The 19,460-nt window shown below is 31.7% G+C and overlaps 3 protein-coding genes across 3 annotated transcripts; 2 read left to right on the top strand and 1 right to left on the bottom strand.

Moving 5' to 3' along the window:
• The first annotated feature begins 161 nt into the window (after positions 1-161).
• LOC113560404 lies at positions 162-4,569 on the top strand. The gene is made up of 2 exons (XM_026966261.1): positions 162-365; positions 3,488-4,569. Exon 2 carries the CDS (start codon positions 3,508-3,510, stop codon positions 4,474-4,476), a length of 969 nt encoding a protein of 322 aa, XP_026822062.1. The 5' UTR covers positions 162-365; positions 3,488-3,507; the 3' UTR covers positions 4,477-4,569.
• On the top strand, positions 425-2,416 carry LOC113560401 (GPI transamidase component PIG-T). Its single transcript, XM_026966258.1, has one exon. It carries the CDS (start codon positions 606-608, stop codon positions 2,325-2,327), a length of 1,722 nt encoding a protein of 573 aa, XP_026822059.1. The 5' UTR covers positions 425-605; the 3' UTR covers positions 2,328-2,416.
• Positions 4,570-15,663: 11,094 nt separating the features above from the next.
• Positions 15,664-19,219, bottom strand: LOC113547999. The gene is made up of 6 exons (XM_026948625.1): positions 19,074-19,219; positions 17,977-18,294; positions 17,136-17,289; positions 16,665-16,770; positions 16,488-16,598; positions 15,664-16,241 (listed from the first exon to the last, which is right to left on the bottom strand). The coding sequence occupies exons 1-6, from the start codon at positions 19,217-19,219 to the stop codon at positions 15,664-15,666; spliced, it is 1,413 nt and encodes a 470-aa protein (XP_026804426.1).
• Positions 19,220-19,460: the final 241 nt, after the last annotated feature.

The raw sequence follows: 19,460 nt of genomic DNA, 5'->3' as shown, positions 1-19,460 counted from the left end.
TACATTAATTTTATATAATACTAATTAATAATATTTGAATTTGAAAATAAATATTGTTTTCGTGTAAATTATATACATTAAGTCGTTATGTTGGTAACACAAATTGTAAAATTATAGGGAATTTAGGTTGGTACATCGGTCAGGTTTTGATTGTTTCGGAAAAAGTGGTTGATGAAGTATTTAAAAATCTGTAACTGTCCGTATTCGATTTACCAAGTGTACTGTCTTATGTCTACAGTTTAGTTCTTAGATTAATGTCGAACGTTTCGACTGCTTATAGCCACTTCGTTTAGTTTCCGGACGGCGCACAGACATTTCGCCTTTGGTTTGCGCCCCTCTGGTGGCCAAGATTCTACGCACAAACGGTAATATTCAATTTTTCGATTACCTATCACTTTGTTGTATTATCATTATCACTGTTTACTAACACGATCCACCCAAACACTCAACGTTGCTACTGTGCTTAAGTGCAACTCGCCGTTCGTCGGCCGGTTATTATTATTATTTTTATTTATTTTTTTTGGTTTTGCTGTACGTCTGTAAATATTAAATAATATTATTTGTATCATAATCGTATCATTATATAGTATTATATTGTGCGTAAGATGAGCGTCAAAAGTCTATGGCTTTTGTTCGTGTTCATAGGTTCTTCGTATTCAGAGACTTACAGTGAAGAATTGTTCATCAAGCCCTTGGCCACCGGCTTTGTGTACTCGTTTTTTCAGTTTACAGTCATTCGCGAAGATGACTCTTTCAAGCATTCCACTTTGTTCCCACACTCGCTGGGAGACATAATCGATAGATTTCATGTAGCAGAACTCAATGTCGACCTTACGTCCGGCCTATGGAGACACAAGTCCTGGGGCTATCCGGCTGTCGACGCCCCATCAGGCGCTGAGATATCCGCTCGTTTCCACAATGACACACAGGACGTGGACAAACACTGGTATGGCCTGACCAATGCGTTATCTGGTTTGCTGTGTACGTCGTTGAATTTTATCAACAGTGCTAATAGCTATGAATCATCTGCTGACAGGGTTTATCGATATTCAAATTTACCGCGTGAAAATGTTTGTACTGAAAATTTAACGCCATGGAAAAAACTTTTACCCTGCGATTCTACTAGAGGCTTATCGAGCTTGTTAAACTCTGGTCGAGTACACAATGCCAACTATCATTCTTTGGGAATACATTTTAGGCCGTTATGCAATGCAGGGAAATGTAAATATGAACTACGTCAAACCGTTTCTCTAGTGTATGATTCAATATTTATAAGTTTTAACAACAACTATGATTGGTCTCTTCGCAAGATGTTTGGTACTGGACTGTTCAAGACGTGTCCTTTGGCAGATTATAGTAAAATCTATTTAGATACATCATCAAATAGTAGTGTTCCTTATTTGATTTCACAAGAACCTGACTACTTTTTGAAAAACAATATTGCTGTTTATAATTTAAATGGCATATTTCATTTGTCTGCTATAGTGCCTAGACCAAAAATAGTTGTATCTGAATTACGGCCATTATTGTATACAGACAGATTTATCACTGGGTTTGGACAAGAATACGGGGGGCTTGTTACTCGTATATACAATGATCATAAATCACCTATAATTGCCACTGTCATCGAGAATATTCCATGGTTCTTACCAATTTATTATCATACATTAAAAGTGACCAGCAATGGCATTCGTGTTATACCTAAAGATTTAATCTATAAACCTGGAAAAGGAAGAGTACGAATATACTATTTAGAAATAGTTCTAGAGCTTGCACCCCATTCGGTCACAGAAATATCTGTTCAGTTTGACTATGTGTTTTTGAAGTGGCAAGAATATCCACCAGATGCTAATCACGGCTTTTATATTGGCTCAGCTATAGTAAAAGCGACAATTCCAAGACATGCTACTTCTCTTACGTTTGATAAATCACTGATAATAGACAATCTAAATTCAACTGGATCCGATTATTTAATTTGTTTGAAAACAGAAAATTTCATAATTACACTTCCAACACCTGATTTCAGTATGCCTTATAATGTTATATGTTTAGCTTGTACTGTAGTAGCATTAGCATTTGGCCCAATTCATAATATTACTACTAAAAAACTGAAATTGACTACAGCTAAGTATGTACCTGGATTAGCATCTGTTGCACAGAAATTGTATGCATGGATGGAAAATATGTTTTGGTGTGAAAACACAAATAAAACAGGAAAAACAGCACCAGTTAAAATATTTGCTCCTGAAGAGTTGAGTTACCATCCAACGCTAGGTCATGTTTCTGAAGAATTCATGAAAAACAAAGTGGATTATGTAGAATCATAATTATAGAACACTTTTTGTTGTAAATATTATATATATTATTTAATTTGATGAAACAAATGTTACGTTACCAAATTTATTTGTTGTGTATATTTTAAATCTAATACATTATTTTATGAAATAATATAAGTATTCTATATAATTACACTTTTGTCATTTTTTTGTTATAAAATATGTGTTTGCAAATAAAATATTGTCTCAATTTCATTAAATAACTCAATATAAAATTTTTTATTTGTGTAGATTTAGTTTATTTATTTTATTTATTAGTATAAACGTATAATACATACCAATTTCAGATTTGACATAATTAATTATATTAATGCTTATCTTAAAATTCACCTTTCTTGTTGTACTTTCATATCTTTCATTTATATAAGTTTTATTTATTATTATTCGTTCTTTGTATTTTACATGTTTTAGTAGCCACAATATAATTTTTTAGTGATATTTAAAACAGTGTTTTCTAAATATTAATTAATAAGATTTCAATTATGTATATAAATACAATACATCATTTGACTTATGATAATGCTAATAAATAATAATTGTTAACAATAATTAAATAATTGTGGAGCTTGTATTTTATATATGTGCCTCATATTTTATGAGGTTAAGTTGTTAAAGTAAAAATGTTTTTTATTGTATTATCAATAATATTGATTTAGTCGTTTAAGAAACCTGACTTGTCTAAAATATTAGAATGACTTTTTGGAAATTTGGTATTTAGGACAAGTTTGCTTTCTCAAACGATTGATTCAATTGGCTTATATTGTATAATTATTTTAAAATATAATACCTAATGGTTTATACAAATTTTAAAATAAAACCACTGGCATTAAAATAAATTTAAATATATATTTATTATTTTTATTATTAAACCTTTCAATAAATATGAATAATTAAACAACTTAATTTTAAATGTGAAATTACTAGGTTGGAACTTCTTGAATAAAAATTAAATCATAATTAAATCATAAGAAAATGCCGAGAAAATTGCTTTCATAAATTAAGTTGTTAGACTTAAATATAGCCAATATAGGTTTATGTAGTACTAAACAATTATGATTAGCAATACAAACTATATTTTTTTTTTAGCAAAAATGTTATTGTTATTTTAAGTAAATAATCCATAATTTTATTTCTTATTTTGTGTGTTTTAGATTGTTTATACCATTAAAAAATGGCGACTTTTGAAAAATTGATGTTGGACAAAATTCTTTTGAAGATGAAAAGGTTTAATATGAATGAACTTCAACAACTATGTAAAATCTTACATCTGAACCTGGAATGGAAAGATATTATCAACCTAGTATCTGAATGCCGTATGCGTTTAAGTGTTGCAAACGTTGTATCAGTAGTACATCAGCATTTAAAAGATAGTGAGTCTATTGAAGAAACTTACCATCGAGTGATGTTAGTGGACACCATATTCCATCAAAATAGTCAGTGGTGGACAGTGACTATTGATAAAGTTAATAAACAGTTGTTGGACAAAGAAATAATTAGAAATAATATTGAGGCCATGTTAAACAAATTGAATATTAAAGCAATTACATATGTTATGAAGTGTAATCAATTGTTTTGGGTGTTAATAGACGTCAATGAAACTAAAAGAAAACGAAGTGCCGTAAAATTAAACAATCTATATTTCTTCACCATAGCTCCAGGAAAAGTGTTTCATGTATTTTACAAACCTCAAAACATTGAAAATAGACTGATGAAAATTGTCATAAAATCAGTCGGCGCCAGTAAATATAAGCCATACTCATTGTCAGGCAAACATCTGCAGTCTATGGTAAATTTGTTGGAAGATAAAAATAGAAATAATGAAAAAAATACGAGAGTGCCAATATTGGTTAACAACCATAAAGAAGAAGACGTTAAAGAATATGTTCAACAATTATTTGGAGAAAAATGCCGGGTGCTTAACCAGTTTACAATAAATGTGGAGAGTGATTTGTCAGTGTTCAGTAATAACAACCCAGCCGGTAAGATGTGCAAAACTAAAGTGGTGCTGAAAGGAGATAGTATAATTGATGGAGTTAAGGACATGATGTTATCGGGTATATTGCAACCACCATATCCAGATTGGGCAACAAAGCTACCTATATTGGGTAAAAATTGTGTAAATATTAATATACGCCCTTAGATGAATGTAATAAACAAATAATCTTTAGTTTTAATTGTATTTAAACATTTACTCTGTTAATATATTTGTAGTTTTTTTTTATTTGATTTACTCTAAAAATGATAACTTTGAAAGTTTTAAATGACTATATTTTTTATATTTTTGCCTTTTAACTGCAATTATGTATTTATATTTTGTAAACTGAACAGAGAAGGTAAAACAACAAATATTTATAGTTATTAATTTATTGTACATAAACATAATGCATAAATAATAATGGTAATAATAATATATTTTATTATTATTGGTAAAATTTGTTTAATTTTCCTTTTTTTGTTTTATCTAATTTATCTAGTGCAAGCACAGCACTAGAATTTTTTTTATATGGCAATATTTTTAATCATATTGATATTATTATTTTCATTTATTATTTATTAATATTCTAAGTTTAATGATTAAAAAAATGTTTTTTTACCATCTATGATTTTATTAATTTAATTTTTATTTTAAAAATAAGAATTATCATGACCCAATTTTAAAGCTTACATGACCCAAAAATGGGTCGTGACCCACCAGTTGAAGACCACTGGTTTAGAGTATTATTTTGTTGTTATTTTTACACGTACTTTTTTACCACAAGTAATATAATTTATAAACGTTAGTCGGCGCAATGTATAGACGATTTCGGTACATCGACGAGAAGGTTGCATTCGATCAGCCTCTTGAGTGTATCACCACCAATAATATTAATATAGTTTACGATTTTTTAAAATAAGATTATAACAGGAAGCTTTTACTTTAGAAACAAAAGCTAAGCATTTTTATTAAAATATTATACGAATGTTTAATAATGTATAAACGTGTGTAGTAAGTAATAATTATACAATATAATTTTATCTACCTATAGATAGTTTTTGCTATTAACAATGTCTCCTTGTTGGCTGCTATAATTTGATTAAATACTTTTGCAGCCAAGAAAACTTTCGTTTTCTCAAACGATACAGGAAAACTACGAGAATACATTGATTCGGGGCGGCTCTTAAATTGCATTTACTGTAGTCTTGTTCAAAAAATGATACCAAGTGAAGCGAGACAGGCTATTAAATGTTTTGACGCCTAGTCGGAAAATCATGAATATTTTTTATTTTATTTTCATAAACCAAATGAAAGTTTACGCCTAACTACCGTAGTCACAGTGTATGGTGATAAACATCAACGTTTTTGCTTACAAGCAGTGGCGTACCCAGGAATTTTCTAAGTAATAATACATATAAATAAATTGTGATGATCTAAAGACAAATGAGAAACTTTATGGCTGGATTAATAATGTTTAAGCAATTATTTATTACTAAAATTATTATATCAACATTTATTTTATCAGCCGCAATTCACCAAATACGATTTATTTATGTCATATAAGAGTGCCTTAAAACAGATACTTTTCTTCAAGTGAATTTATTGTTCCCTGTCAATTATAAATAATAATAATTAGTTATGATATCAAAAATTCGTAATGTAAGTATTTAATAAAATAAAGACAAGCAAGTGGCTAACGCTTTGCATTGTCTTGTACATTAGATGTCAAATAGATCACTGTAAGTGAAGGTATGTGAATGTGTTAAATTTAAGTTCAATGATTTATATAATTTTCAGCATATACACAACTCACAAGTAAATTTCAATAAGTGAGCGCCAGTAACGGTAGCAACATTATTTTCCAGTCCTTTACTTTCTGTAATTATCGTCGTTGACTGATGAGAGAGTACAAGTGAATTTTTCTTCCTAATTTGCTCTTAGGTAAAATTGACTACCCAAATCTTCCCTTTTGTATCTGTTTTAAAATTCTTATTTAGTCCATTTGTAATAATTATCGGATTTATATTCCTTCTTGTTATTTAAGTTATATTGCTAATGAGTAATGAGCTACTTGTAAGAATAATGAGAATTATCAATACTGAATCTCTTCTAATTAATCTACTGTATTTTACTATACATGTTTTCTTTGCTGTTTATTGTACATTTTTTCTTATTTTATCTTTTAATTGTTTTATAATATTTTAATTATTAAGTGTTACTTGTAATGTAACCATTGTTCATTACTGTTGAGTCTACCAGACCATATTTTTAATAAATAAATAAATAAATATAGTTCGATATATTATGTTGTGCACATCTTTTGTTGCTTGGTCAAAAAAATTGACAGTTATTCCACACAAGATTTTCTATGCGTTTTTTTTTTACAATCCAAAAATACAGTCATAATTTTTAGATCGTATAAATTAATTTTACAAAACCATTTTGTAATTTTTTAATAATATACGAAGTAAAAACCAATATGAAATAAGTTAATTATTCAAGATAGGTAATCATGAACATTAAAAATATAAACAAACATGAGCATAAACAAACAAACATATTATTATTGTATATATATAATATTTATACGTTTAAAACAACGACTGAAACGGCTTCAACTATGCGCAGCACAGCATAGCATTCGTTTCACAAGTTTTTTTGTTCTACACCATAAAGATTTACGTTTACGATGTGTCGTATCCGTTGTGGGTGGTGCCGGTGCTGGTATCAACTCCTGGGCACCAGTTAAATCACTTTGCTCTTCTTGACAATCGGCTACTATTGTATATAAATTTGGCATAGAAAAAGCGGTGCGGCGTAGGAATTTCATTGTTTTCAGTTTTGACAGCTGGTCAGACTCATCTACTGATATAGACATGTTGAGCATAGACTTACATTTGATTAGGTTCATGCCGTTCATGATTGTTTTCGGCTGATCCCACTCAAAAGTAACAGGAACGTCCTTGAGCAATCTGCTAGAGTTTTACGCTTCCATAATATGTATATTTGGCAAAGAAAAAGCGGCGCGGCGTAGGCATTTCAGTTTTCAGTTCCGATAACTGATCAGACTCATCTACTGATGTAGACATGTGGGCAAAGACTTACATTTGATTAGGTTCATGCCATTCATGATTGTTTTCAGCTGATCCTACTCATTTGATAGAACAATTGTAGCGATCACGTCCTTCAACAAACTGCTAGAATTTTCCGTAATTGATATATTCGGCATGGAAATGGTATCGTGGCGTAGGTAACTTAAATTGTTTATTCCTGACTTCGATGAGATGTTAGGTAAACTTTTAAAGTTAATTTTGTTCATTGTGACGACAAAACGTTAATATAATTTTAGATAGGTACAAGATAGAAAAATAAAAAAACGAAAATAAACTAAGATGACGATTCAATAAAATATATGATATGGCAGTTAGTAGTTATCCAGCACACTTTTGAATTGGTAATGAGACATAATTTATAAATGTTCGTATTATTACTTATTGTGTTCATTTTTTTCATTAAATTCATTTTATAATATATTTAATTAATTTATAGTTTTTGGAGTATGTTTTAAGACCATATTTTTGTTATATATATTTTTGTTATATATAAGCAGTGGCGGACTGGGAGAAAAAAACAGCTCAGAAAAATCATAATTTTAGATGCCCTCAGTATACTTGCGGCCTTATATATACATGTATAATATATATTTGTAAACACAATTTAGCTTTTAAAATTTTAAGTATTAAATCTAGTAATTGTCATGTACATAAAATTTAAATTACAATCAATAAGTTTATTATTCGTGTTGTACTTTTAGGCGTTTTATTTTTAATTATAATATTTTACTTCTTTCGATTGAACTATACGTGAAAACATATTAAACAACACTAATAATACCAAACTTAACAAACTAACTTTATATATTATTATATAAGTTCACTACAATATGATTGCAATAGGTACCAAAGTCAGTACATATAATATTATGCGTGTTCGTACGTAGGATATTCCTACGGACTGTATAATGATAAATTTATATAATATATTATATTATTATATTATTGGTGGGCTACTTGATCAATTGATCGGTAACGTAAATATAACGTCATGACAACGCGTATGTTTTGACGACGTTGTTGTTTGTTCATTCAGCAAAGTATTTTAATTCCGAAAAATTACCGACGATTTTTAATATTTTAACCTAATAACACATATGACGTAGATGTTTTTGTGATTATTTTTTTTTGTTTTATACTTTCTTTTAAAAAAGCACAATACAATATATTATACAACCGTCGAGTATAATGTAATAACTAATAATTCGCGTTTACGAAGATCTATCGATTTACTGTATTATAATATTATTTTTAAGTCAACTATACGTCTATACCCATATCGTCTATGTTTCGCTTCGGGACATCAAACTATATTATAACATATTGTAGTCGGACATAGCAGGTCTGTAGACCACGATCGCTCATTATTTTATTGTCTGTTCGTGTAATTTACGATGATATAGTGTCTAAGACGCGTAAAAGTTTGCCTGCACCGCTGCAGTACCACGATAATTCAATGGACATTCGACGCACATCTTTACTTAAAACTATATTACATCCGCGATATGACATTATGATTTGCGATTGTATGTTTCATTCGGCTGTTCCGGTCTAACAAAAAGATATAGTGCGACACGCGCAACGGATATGGTTTGATGTGTCGGTCTGAATTTTTTTGGTTAGACCAAAACAGCCGAATGAAATCTACAACCACAAATCATAATGTGCCAATAATATGACGTGTTTAAAACGTCTACGCGTATATGCCCGAAGTCGTATATGAAAATCAGTAAAAACGGTTTCGCGGGCGAATGTGTATAGTGAGCTATAGAGCTATTCAGTGCAGACAAATCCCGCTTAGATCAAACCAACGGAGACGACTGGATATGAATTGAAAGTATATTATATTGCAGAATTAACGCATAATATTATATTAGCCGCCCCGTGTGTGAAGGAAAGCATTTTCTCTTTTGTACCTGCAATACGAATATATAGGTAAGTCGATAAAATGCCATTCCACTATACATATGAATAGTTTACTAATTTTTATTTTCGTTTTTAGTCATTATTTCCGTAAAGTATACACATATTTATGATACGACTTTTTTCTCAGAAATAATCTTAAATTATGTTTTTAATAATAATATTAATACGGTCATCAGTAATCTTGTAAAATGTATATTCATCCATACACAGTCAACGCGTAAATCATTAAAATATTTACATGACAACGTCTAACGGGATTTGTATTCTATTAACTAATAACACAGAAAACGATTAATTTTGTATTTAATTTTGTAGATTTTATCGAAATACGCGGTCAGCGTCAAATCGATCATATAATACATGAATAATTACGAATATTGAAGACGTTTGTGGGTATCCAGTCCCGGATTCAGTTCGGTTGATCGTGTAGTAAGGTACCGGCTGATGAGAACTCAGCGCTTTGACATACCTAATCCAACTGTATCGGCCGAAGTTAACGACAAATAGTATTCGGAAACGATATACATGAATTATCTTCGAAGACTTCGAGGAGTCTTTCACAGTTATCTTTGGCCATCTTTGTGCCGAATAGAATCTATCGAACGATCGGAACCCCCAAACAATACGGTAATAAGTTTACGGATATAAAATCGCCGGGCAGAATTCCTGCTTAACCATTCTGACGGGGAACTATAATACATTATAACCAGTATCGAAGAAATTCTCCGTTCTGCAGCACTAATTGTTACTGTGATTATGGTATGAGCCCGATGGCTTCAATTCGGGGACAATTCTATATACTTGGCGAACGGCTCGAGAACAGCAAAATTAAAGTGACAGGATAAGTCTGTGCACTACCGATTAACTGTGTGTAAAATTTGAAATTAATTATAAAACGTTACTATTTTTAACATATCTATATATTATTCAATAAAACTTACACAATGTAATTTTTGACGTATGTAGTGGCTATTCACTTTGCACTCGTGTAGGTATAATGTATTCGGGATTGTTGGATTTCTACGTTTCTAATAAAAAAACACGAGGGAAGAAAAAAAATGGTTGAAATATTAATCCCACTTTATGTATCAAGACTATAAGCTGATTTTAATTTTTACACAACTTTGTCAAATTTGTAGATGATTGTTATAAATGCACCATAGTAGTTTATAAAATATATTATTGAAAAAGTCGTAAAAAAATATTTTTGTTCAAAAATGTCGTTAAATCAACAATAATTAAGTATAGTAACGAAATTAATATTTATTAACCGATTTATCATTATTTTGGTTAACATGGCAACGGGTTTACCCGTGGTCCTTGAGGATGGCTGAACGGTCCGAAAGAAAGTACAACAGGCACATATTATAAGAATTTCTTATAGAATTTAATTTTAAATTTTAAAAATAGCGGTATAAATGTGAAAAGTTTGTGGTGAGTCGTGAGATAATACCTATATATGGCTATATAATAATCAAATGTATTCCACTAAAATTGTGCAAATATGCAATGTTATACAAAGTAGTTTGGAACTATCACTTTAATTGTTTCGTTAATGTTGAACGAATATTAATATAGTTGCTTATTTAAAATTCATAAATTAATACGAACACTTCAAAGTTTAAAGTCATAGAGGTATTATTTAAAAATTCAATGATGTGTGAAAAGCTACTATGTATATATTAAATTAATTATTCTACATTCTCAAATCTAGATGCATGATTAATTAAATATAGATCAGTCACTGCTTAACGTGACAAAATAATATGTTGAAAATAATACAAATATTAAATTGTTTTAAGAATAACATATAATATGTTAAACCATAATTTAATTTATTTGATGAAATACTTAGTGCAAATATTGTACACAGACTAATTAATAGGTGATTTTAGCACTATTTATATAACTATAAAACAATTCAGTTTTTAATTACTGTTTTATTTAAATATTACATATATTTACAAATAGAAAACATTTAATACAATTTAAAAATGTATCTTTTTATATTATTAAATGTATGTTTTTAAAATTATGGACTTACATACATTTAAAATTTTTCATAAAAGTTTTTGGAAGACCTGTGTATTTAAAGCTTATTATTAGTTATTTCTATTCATTCAGCACCATTTATTTATTACCAATATATGAGAATCTATTACATTAATTTAATCGTAATTTCTATCGGTTCAATTTTCTTTTTAAATAATTAAATAAAAAAATATATTTTTTGACTTTTTACCAAAACATAAAAATAAATTAAAACATGAAATATTTGTAGTTCTTGTTCCTGTGAATCTTATTAAAAAACCAGAATTATGATATCTCCATTATTTCAGGTAGTATCGCAATGGATAAATCCTTGCGGGACACTCTGTATAACTTTAACGTAATATAATTTTATTATTCAAATTAAATTTTTTGATGTTTGGACGATATTAATATTTCAACTACGAATAACGATATTAACTAGGTTAAACATTACATTTTGTGTAATTGGGTTAATATAACAATTACGGAATATACAAGTCAAACGATTGGTAAAAATTTACACTAAGCCAAAATCTGATTACAATGTATAGAGTATATTTAAAAACTAAATCGGGTGCAGAGGTGATGATCGTGTAACACGATCATTATTGATATAATATTAATTTCTTAATAATTAAGCAAGCATATGATTGTTTAACTAGGTTAAGGAACAGCATAGAAATGATGCGTTCGTCCAAAATAGACTAGTGTAACACTTAAACGCGATATTTTTTATTATATAAAACCACATCAAATATAACTAAATGTAACATGGGCTTATGGCTATTCGAAAACCTATTCAATATCGTAAGGAGTTGGATATATATATAAAGCAGATAAAAAAAAAAAAGATTGTTTCTATTTTGAGAAAAGTAATAGTTTATGCTGTTAATCTTGTATTCTGTGTTACTATAATAATGTGTTAGAACATTTTAACAGTATTATAAACAAAGTTATCACAAGAAAGCGAATACATTTTTCATTAGAACGATCGTATAATACACGAATCCAAGCTGCAATTATCACATATTATATAATACAAAATAAATGGAAATTTTTTAAGCGTACTTCATACAAATGTTATGGGAAAAAAGTCCCGGTAAAAAAATAAAAATGTGTCAATAATATTAATATTTTTGACTATATATTATTTGCAACTACGGACTACGAGTATAGTGTATATTCTATCAAATTAGATTATTAAAACTTCATTTTTAGCATTATCTGGGTGTTTGTGAGGCTTCTATATATATAGGCTATAAGGGTTGCCAAACTGCGGTTTTCGTCATAGATTCACGCGGCTCGCATTTTATGGTAAGATACAAAACATTTTTAATAAAACCGAAAAAATATATTATACATTAATGTTATGACCCTTTTTTCATTTCGGTTCTTCTTTATTTATTAATATATATTGGGTGTCTTGCGAATCTCTTCTCGCTGACCACCCCTAGGCCGCTCAATCTTTTAAAACAGTAATACATTTCACGGTTTTTACTGTAGTCTGGTGGTGGAAAATTTAGCCTGTTTTAAAGTTTAGCAGCCCTAATTTAAAACTAAATTAGCGCCCTTGCCAAATGTTTCAATTTACATAGACTTTTATAACAACAAGTACGGATTTTTAAATAGTTGCAGTTTGCATGAAAATACAGATCAAAGAGTAAATAATTCAATCAATATTTATGATTTATTCAAAAATATGATTTAAAGAATATATTATACTTACGTATTTATACAATTATATTCTTGAGTCGTACGTGTAGTCCATAGACGCAATTTGTGTGATACACTTTACAAATGTATTACATTTTTCGCTTGGCGTAGATGAATTTACCTAAAACCTTTATACGGCCTATAACAATTGTAGTACTGTCGAAATTCACATTAGGAAAAAAAGGGATTCCCTGCAAGTATAGTACTTGCTATAGAATTTGTTCAGATTAGAGTATAACTGAAGACAATTTTAGAAAATAGGGAATCAATACAAGCACGTATATACAGAAAGGTTTTGGTTCAAACCTTCTCCATCCAAAATGCTTTCAAAAAATATTTTTCGACAATGCGCGAAGTAAAATACAATTTTGAACTCTTATAAGTTTAAAGTTTTACATTGCTATTAAATGTTATTACTAATTAAATATCAAGTTGTATGTTATCATATTATGAGTACTTACACAGGTTACACTATATTAAGTTAAAAATAAGTTAATGTTAATAACAATTTAAATTTTCGCTCCAAATTTATAGACCAATTATAGGACCGGGCTCATTCATGGGATTTATACTGTTATCTCGTGTGCAGAATGGAAATATGCGTCCCATATTGTCAGTGGCGTAACTGGGAAAAAATCTAGGGGGCAATGTATAATGAATGTAATATATTTATTATTATCAAAACCCTGACACTCTCCCCCCCCCGGTTAAAATATATACCTTTATCTCTCAAAAACTTGTCAGGTGGACTCTTCCCCCCCTTAATTACGCCACTGCGTATTGTCATATAATATAGTATTTTATATTATTATAAAAATTAGCAGCCTGGGCGACTGGCGTCAGTACGTAATCAACGTGATAATGAAGCTGCCTACTTTTTTCTTTTTACCGTAACTTGAGAATATTATGCTATAAAAAATATTATTTTTTTTAATAAAAAAAAAACTATTAAGAAGACGCAATAGTAAAAGCAAAACGTATGCAACGCTCCAGAGATTCTTATGTACATTTTCTGCATACAATACACATCAGTTTATTTTCTCAAATAATAATATAATATATCGACAATATATTAAACAATTATAGTTCTTATAAATTGATTATTAAATTATTACAAATTGTAGAGTCAAGACCATTGTTTATTCATTCAAAGAGCGAATTCTAGCGAAAAAAAATACGACAAATGCCAAAACAAACGTCGGATATGAAACCGCTCGATAGCGCCACAAATGCCGTCGAAATAGTTTATACATTCGTACAATATTATATCTTCTTTACAATATTACTGTAATTAGACTATTCGTCTTTATTTTGAACAGGTGCATAATATATTAAAACAAGCGCCATTTAATCATTATTTCTCCATACAGACCGTATAATAAGCTCAGAAGTAATAGCACTAAAAGTACGTTTTTAGCGCATTAATATGCATATAAGTACAACAATTTTCGATGTTTTTCGACTTCCTAAAAAAACATATAATTGCTAGAACTTCCAAGCATAAATAATAAATTAACAATGTTAACCTAACCCATTTACCAATGACTGCAAAGCCGTACGAAATTTATATAATTACGATTATCTTTAAAAATGATTAATATTCTTGTAAAATTAAATTGCACTGCAATCGCGTATTCCTGGAAATCAAGCGTGTGCATTTATATTTAGATAGGTATTAGATTTGAATTACTCTCGGAAAAAGTAACCGCAGCGTTGCTCGATGTTGTTTTTATTTATTCGGTTGTTAATCGACAACGTCTCGTAATCGCTAACTGATTTTGTTTTCACGCTCTGCCGTAAATCAATAAGTCGTATTCGTTTATTATGATCAAAAAAAAAAAAAAAAAAGTACCTTTAATAATGGCTGTTAAAACTGTAATAAAAAGAGAATGAAAAAACAAGAAAAATTATTAAAATTGCCTAAAATTGGTCGTTTTTTTCTAATACCTCATGAAAATAAAAATCAAATTATTAAAAAAAAAATATATAAATTTTAAGGAATTTTATAAATGGTTGCTACACCCGGCCTCATATCTCTTTCCCACAGATTTGTAATACTAAAAGCCAGTTGGATTATTTTGCCATTAAAAGTTCTAGTTACGCCACTATTCATTCTCTCGTCGTTTATTACAATATATAGGCGTGTGTGTGTGTGTGTGTGTAATTCAAATTTATTATTTAAACAAATGTTTTTATTTGACGATAAAATCGAAAAGTTGACAACAAACGAGTTTGGATTTGGCTAGTGGGGTGGTGGTGTGTGCTGTTTTTGTCACGTTGGTACCACATTTGTCGTAAATCGAAACAAATCGATTTGCACAGTTCAATTTTTCGTTTTTATGAGTGAATCATTGAAACTGTGTACGTCCATCACCACACTAGTCCGAAAACAACCGCGCCCGCGAGCCGACATCGGCCATCGTACACGTGAGATGGTTTTCGACAGTGCGCGGTATTCTTTCGGGTATCGAACGGCGGTTAAATACACCGGTCACGTCGTGGATAAAAAACAGAGGGAAAAATACAAATGCAAATTAAAAGAAGTACGCCGGAACGTGACAACAGCAGTTCACGCGCCACCCGGCGGTCCCGATTGGCTCGCGGCGTCACCGGTCGAAACGGTGATGGCGGATGCGGAGGTGGACGCGCCATCGCGTTCGACTCGCACCGGCGGCGTCACTGCCGCCCGACCGCACAGCACGTCGCCCCGGTCGTTGCTGAAGTCGCACAGACGGTTCCTCAACATGTCGATGAGATCGAACACCAAATCGGCGTTTTCGGCGGCCATCAGATTGCGACGGACGATCGGGTCTGACGCACGTGGCGGGTCGCAGTCGGTCGCGGCGTCCGTCGTCGAGACCGCCGACTCATCCGTCGCCTGCGACGTCTGCTGCGGCTGTTGCCAGTTCTTCTGCGCGGCGGTTACCACCCACAGTGTCCACATGCAATCGCCGCCGCCACAGCCGTCCACCATGGTCGTACGGGAGATCGGAAATTCCGTCGTGGGCACGCCGTGCTCGGACTTGTGCAGCAGCCACGGCGTGCGCGGCACCGAACGGAACTGCAGCGTCGTCGGGTCTCCGGATTTCTGTTCGATAGCCGACCATTTCGAAAAACACAGTTTTGTCAAAAACGGAAATCTGGACACTGCAAAAAGGTATTCGCGAAACGACAGAATGAATAGTCGCATTACAACATTCAGGTGCGAGGTATAAGGAATTGCAAATCAAAAGAGTAGGTACGTTCTATTAAATAAGTAATTGGTGCCCCTTAGTACCTACTCTGCTCTACCAGTGACATTTAGTCGTATACAATTATAATTATAATTTAGGCTATTCCACGTATACACGTATGTGTATAATATTGTCCTATTAAATATTTATATATATTAACCTGTCGATTCAATCGTCATGTGGTTTGCCAATAAAACGGTCCTCGCTGCCAACGCCATATTTTTCAATTCGATCAATCCCGTCGAACACTTGGCTTTCGGTTTTTTGGGTACTGAAAACAATATAAAAGCAGAAAATCAGTGGTGTGAAACGTTCGAACTCCAACTATAATGCATACGGATAGTTATGGAACGTATCGCATCCGTACGACACAGTGCGTCCGACACAGCTCTATGCACTGCTTTGCCGCACACGTCGGTCGGCGCGTTGAAAAAATGTAAAATCTGAAAACAAAAAGCGTTGTACAAAAAACCCAAAAATATATAATTAAAACATGTATTTAACTTGTCAAGATATTTGTATTCAGGAAAAAATATATTCTATACACAACTTATTAAATATTCAAAAGAGGCTATTGAAATTATTATGTCGTAGGCATTTAATTTTATTAGAACAGCATAACAAATAATTAACTATAGTATAATAGTATAATTATTAATTTGATGTTGAAACTGTAACTTACTTATATGTAATGACATTAACTGTATTTTAATTTGGTACAAATAAATATTATTATACTACAGTAAAGTTATACATAATATTTTAATCATTACATATTTTAAATGTAATTAAATTAATTTAGGCTTACTTTGGACGGGGCTGCAATACGACGTTTGTCCGGGCACGATACGTTCGGGACGAATCTATTCAATGTGCTCGACAAGTAAACTTTTTGAGCGGGCGTACCGTCAGCCAGTATGTTGAAATTGACTTGATCGTGAATAAAATTATGTTTGGAATACCTAAAACGTTCGAAACAGTGAATCAGTACACGATCGATCGGTGACGAACTTATATACGTCACGAAAGACGGCGCTGCAAGACGAACGCAACGGCAGAGTATTACTATATTATTATATTGAACGTATTACATTTGTATGTTTACGGATTAAAGCCAAATTACACGCAATTATTAATTTTACATTCCAGATAGGAACTATGAATGTAAATCAATTTCACATTACGTATAGAGGCATTCGACTATATACGTACAATAATATTATAGTTGATAACAAATAAAAATCAAATAAGCACAACAAATAATTGGTACATAATTTAACAATGGACAACATTCTATTGATATAACTAATTTATAATTTAATTTGTGTTTGTGTGTATAAAAAGTGTATTTAATGACCCTGTTCTAAAACATAATATAAATAAAACCATGTATTATAATATGTTATTGAAACCCGTTCAACTACGTCCGTATAATATATAAACACTAAACGAAGCGATCGCGTTTTTTACCATAATAATAATAATATGATTTATGAATAATAATAAGCACATAACAGTTGTGAGTCGTCTCGGGTTTTTTCTCCATACATTCTACTCCATCAAAATATTATTAATCATCCCGACCCAGTATTTTCACTAGAGTAGTTATCGTTGGCCGCGCGCCGAGACTCTATTCGCGATTGACTCACTTGACTTTCATGAAGACGTCGTCGTCCAGCTGAAGCATGTGCAAGTTGGACACGCACCGTCTGGCGGCTTCCACGTCTTCCATCTCGACTAGCACTTTGTCGTCTCTGAGGATCTTCACCGTCGTCACGTTTCCGTACAGGCAAAACAGATTGAACACCCTATCGCAGTTGACGGGCACTCGGTCTAGCCCGTGCACGAGCAGTACTTTGTTGGGCTCCGGCGGGGAGGGTCGCAAATCGGGCGTTGGGTCCGAGTCACCACTGGCACCGACGCTGCGGGAATGCTCGTTGTCCAAGCGACTAGGCCCTCCGGTGTTCCTGTAGACGACAGATTCGCGGGAAAATTTTTATTTTGTTTACGTGAAACGTGCCGAACGCTTAAGTGGTAAATATAGCAACGCGTGATACATTCAGTGGTCGAATTAAAAGAATCGAAGGGCATGAGGTCGGAGTCCCTCTTTAAAAAATAAAAGTTATCATGAATACCTCGTCTGGTTATAATATATCTTAATCAATAAGACATATTTAAATATTCAGGTATGCGCGTTTTAATTTTTCACCCTTTGGCACTCCCCTTCTAATTTTCCAAAACTCAAACACCTCAGAGTGTATTATGATGTTAAAACATTTGGTTATTTACAATGCGGCACGATTAAGGAACGAAGATGGCAAGGTTTTGGGTGAAAGACGAAAGGCTTGTCACACCCCGGACCCTACACAGCCGCATTCCCGTGGAGCGATTATTCTCGGATGGATCACCCTTCAATTTGGCATGACATCAACAGTATATATTATTATTATGCAGCATTTTTGAGCATAAAACTCATCCGCGCTTAATTCTGGCTAAAAATAAATACGTTCTCGTAACGAAATTCCTAAAAAAAAAAAAAGAACTCTGCTGGAATGTATATTTGTAGTTCTTATTTACGATATAATAGAGTATACTATTATACATTGTGTTAGATAGATGTTCAAACTCGGGAAATCGTTATAAGGGCTCTCTGTCTAAGTTTTACGCGTATGTATTTCGTATTTAGATTATTATTAGATATCGTTGTTTAACATTACTACGCAAATTATAGATAATATTATATTACTCTCTGCTGTTCGAATCAAGTCCGTTTGATTCCCAACTATCGTCTCGGCATCCACGGTAATCGCGTACCAGCTCAGTTCGAAACATCAGTCGGCCGGAACCACAGCGGTTTTGGTAGTATAACGAGTTGGTATTATCCTTGTCCATCGTAAACGTGTTAGTGGACTATATTGTATGTTTTATTTTTACGTGTTAAAAAAAATATGTATATTTATATAATGTCATGTATATTCAATCGGAAGTTGTCTGTGTGCGGTCACGTGTAAGTTGGATAACTCAAAATTATGTTCGTCTGACAAAATCGAATTACAAACTTTTATTTTAAACATACAATTTACAGCATTAGACGCGTATAAACAAATTCGTTTTCATGGTTTTATTTAGCCGC

The sequence above is a fragment of the Rhopalosiphum maidis genome, chromosome 4 (genome assembly GCF_003676215.2).
Source record: "Rhopalosiphum maidis isolate BTI-1 chromosome 4, ASM367621v3, whole genome shotgun sequence".
Classification (NCBI taxonomy): domain Eukaryota; kingdom Metazoa; phylum Arthropoda; class Insecta; order Hemiptera; family Aphididae; genus Rhopalosiphum; species Rhopalosiphum maidis.
The sequence above is the reverse complement of the archived record's forward strand: the minus strand, read 5'-3'. Positions and strand labels throughout refer to the sequence as shown.

Excerpts from the sequence above, each read along its gene's own strand:
- LOC113547999 (XM_026948625.1), bottom strand. The coding sequence starts at position 19,219 with ATGGACAAGGATAATACCAACTCGTTATACTACCAAAACCGCTGTGGT. Across the intron at positions 18,295-19,073 it reads CTTGATTCGAACAGCAGAGA|GAACACCGGAGGGCCTAGTC; the intron begins GTAATATAATAT and ends TGTCGTCTACAG. Across the intron at positions 16,771-17,135 it reads GTATTGCAGCCCCGTCCAAA|ATTTTACATTTTTTCAACGC; the intron begins GTAAGCCTAAAT and ends TTTTGTTTTCAG.
- LOC113560404 (XM_026966261.1), top strand. The coding sequence starts at position 3,508 with ATGGCGACTTTTGAAAAATTGATGTTGGACAAAATTCTTTTGAAGATG.
- LOC113560401 (XM_026966258.1), top strand. The coding sequence starts at position 606 with ATGAGCGTCAAAAGTCTATGGCTTTTGTTCGTGTTCATAGGTTCTTCG.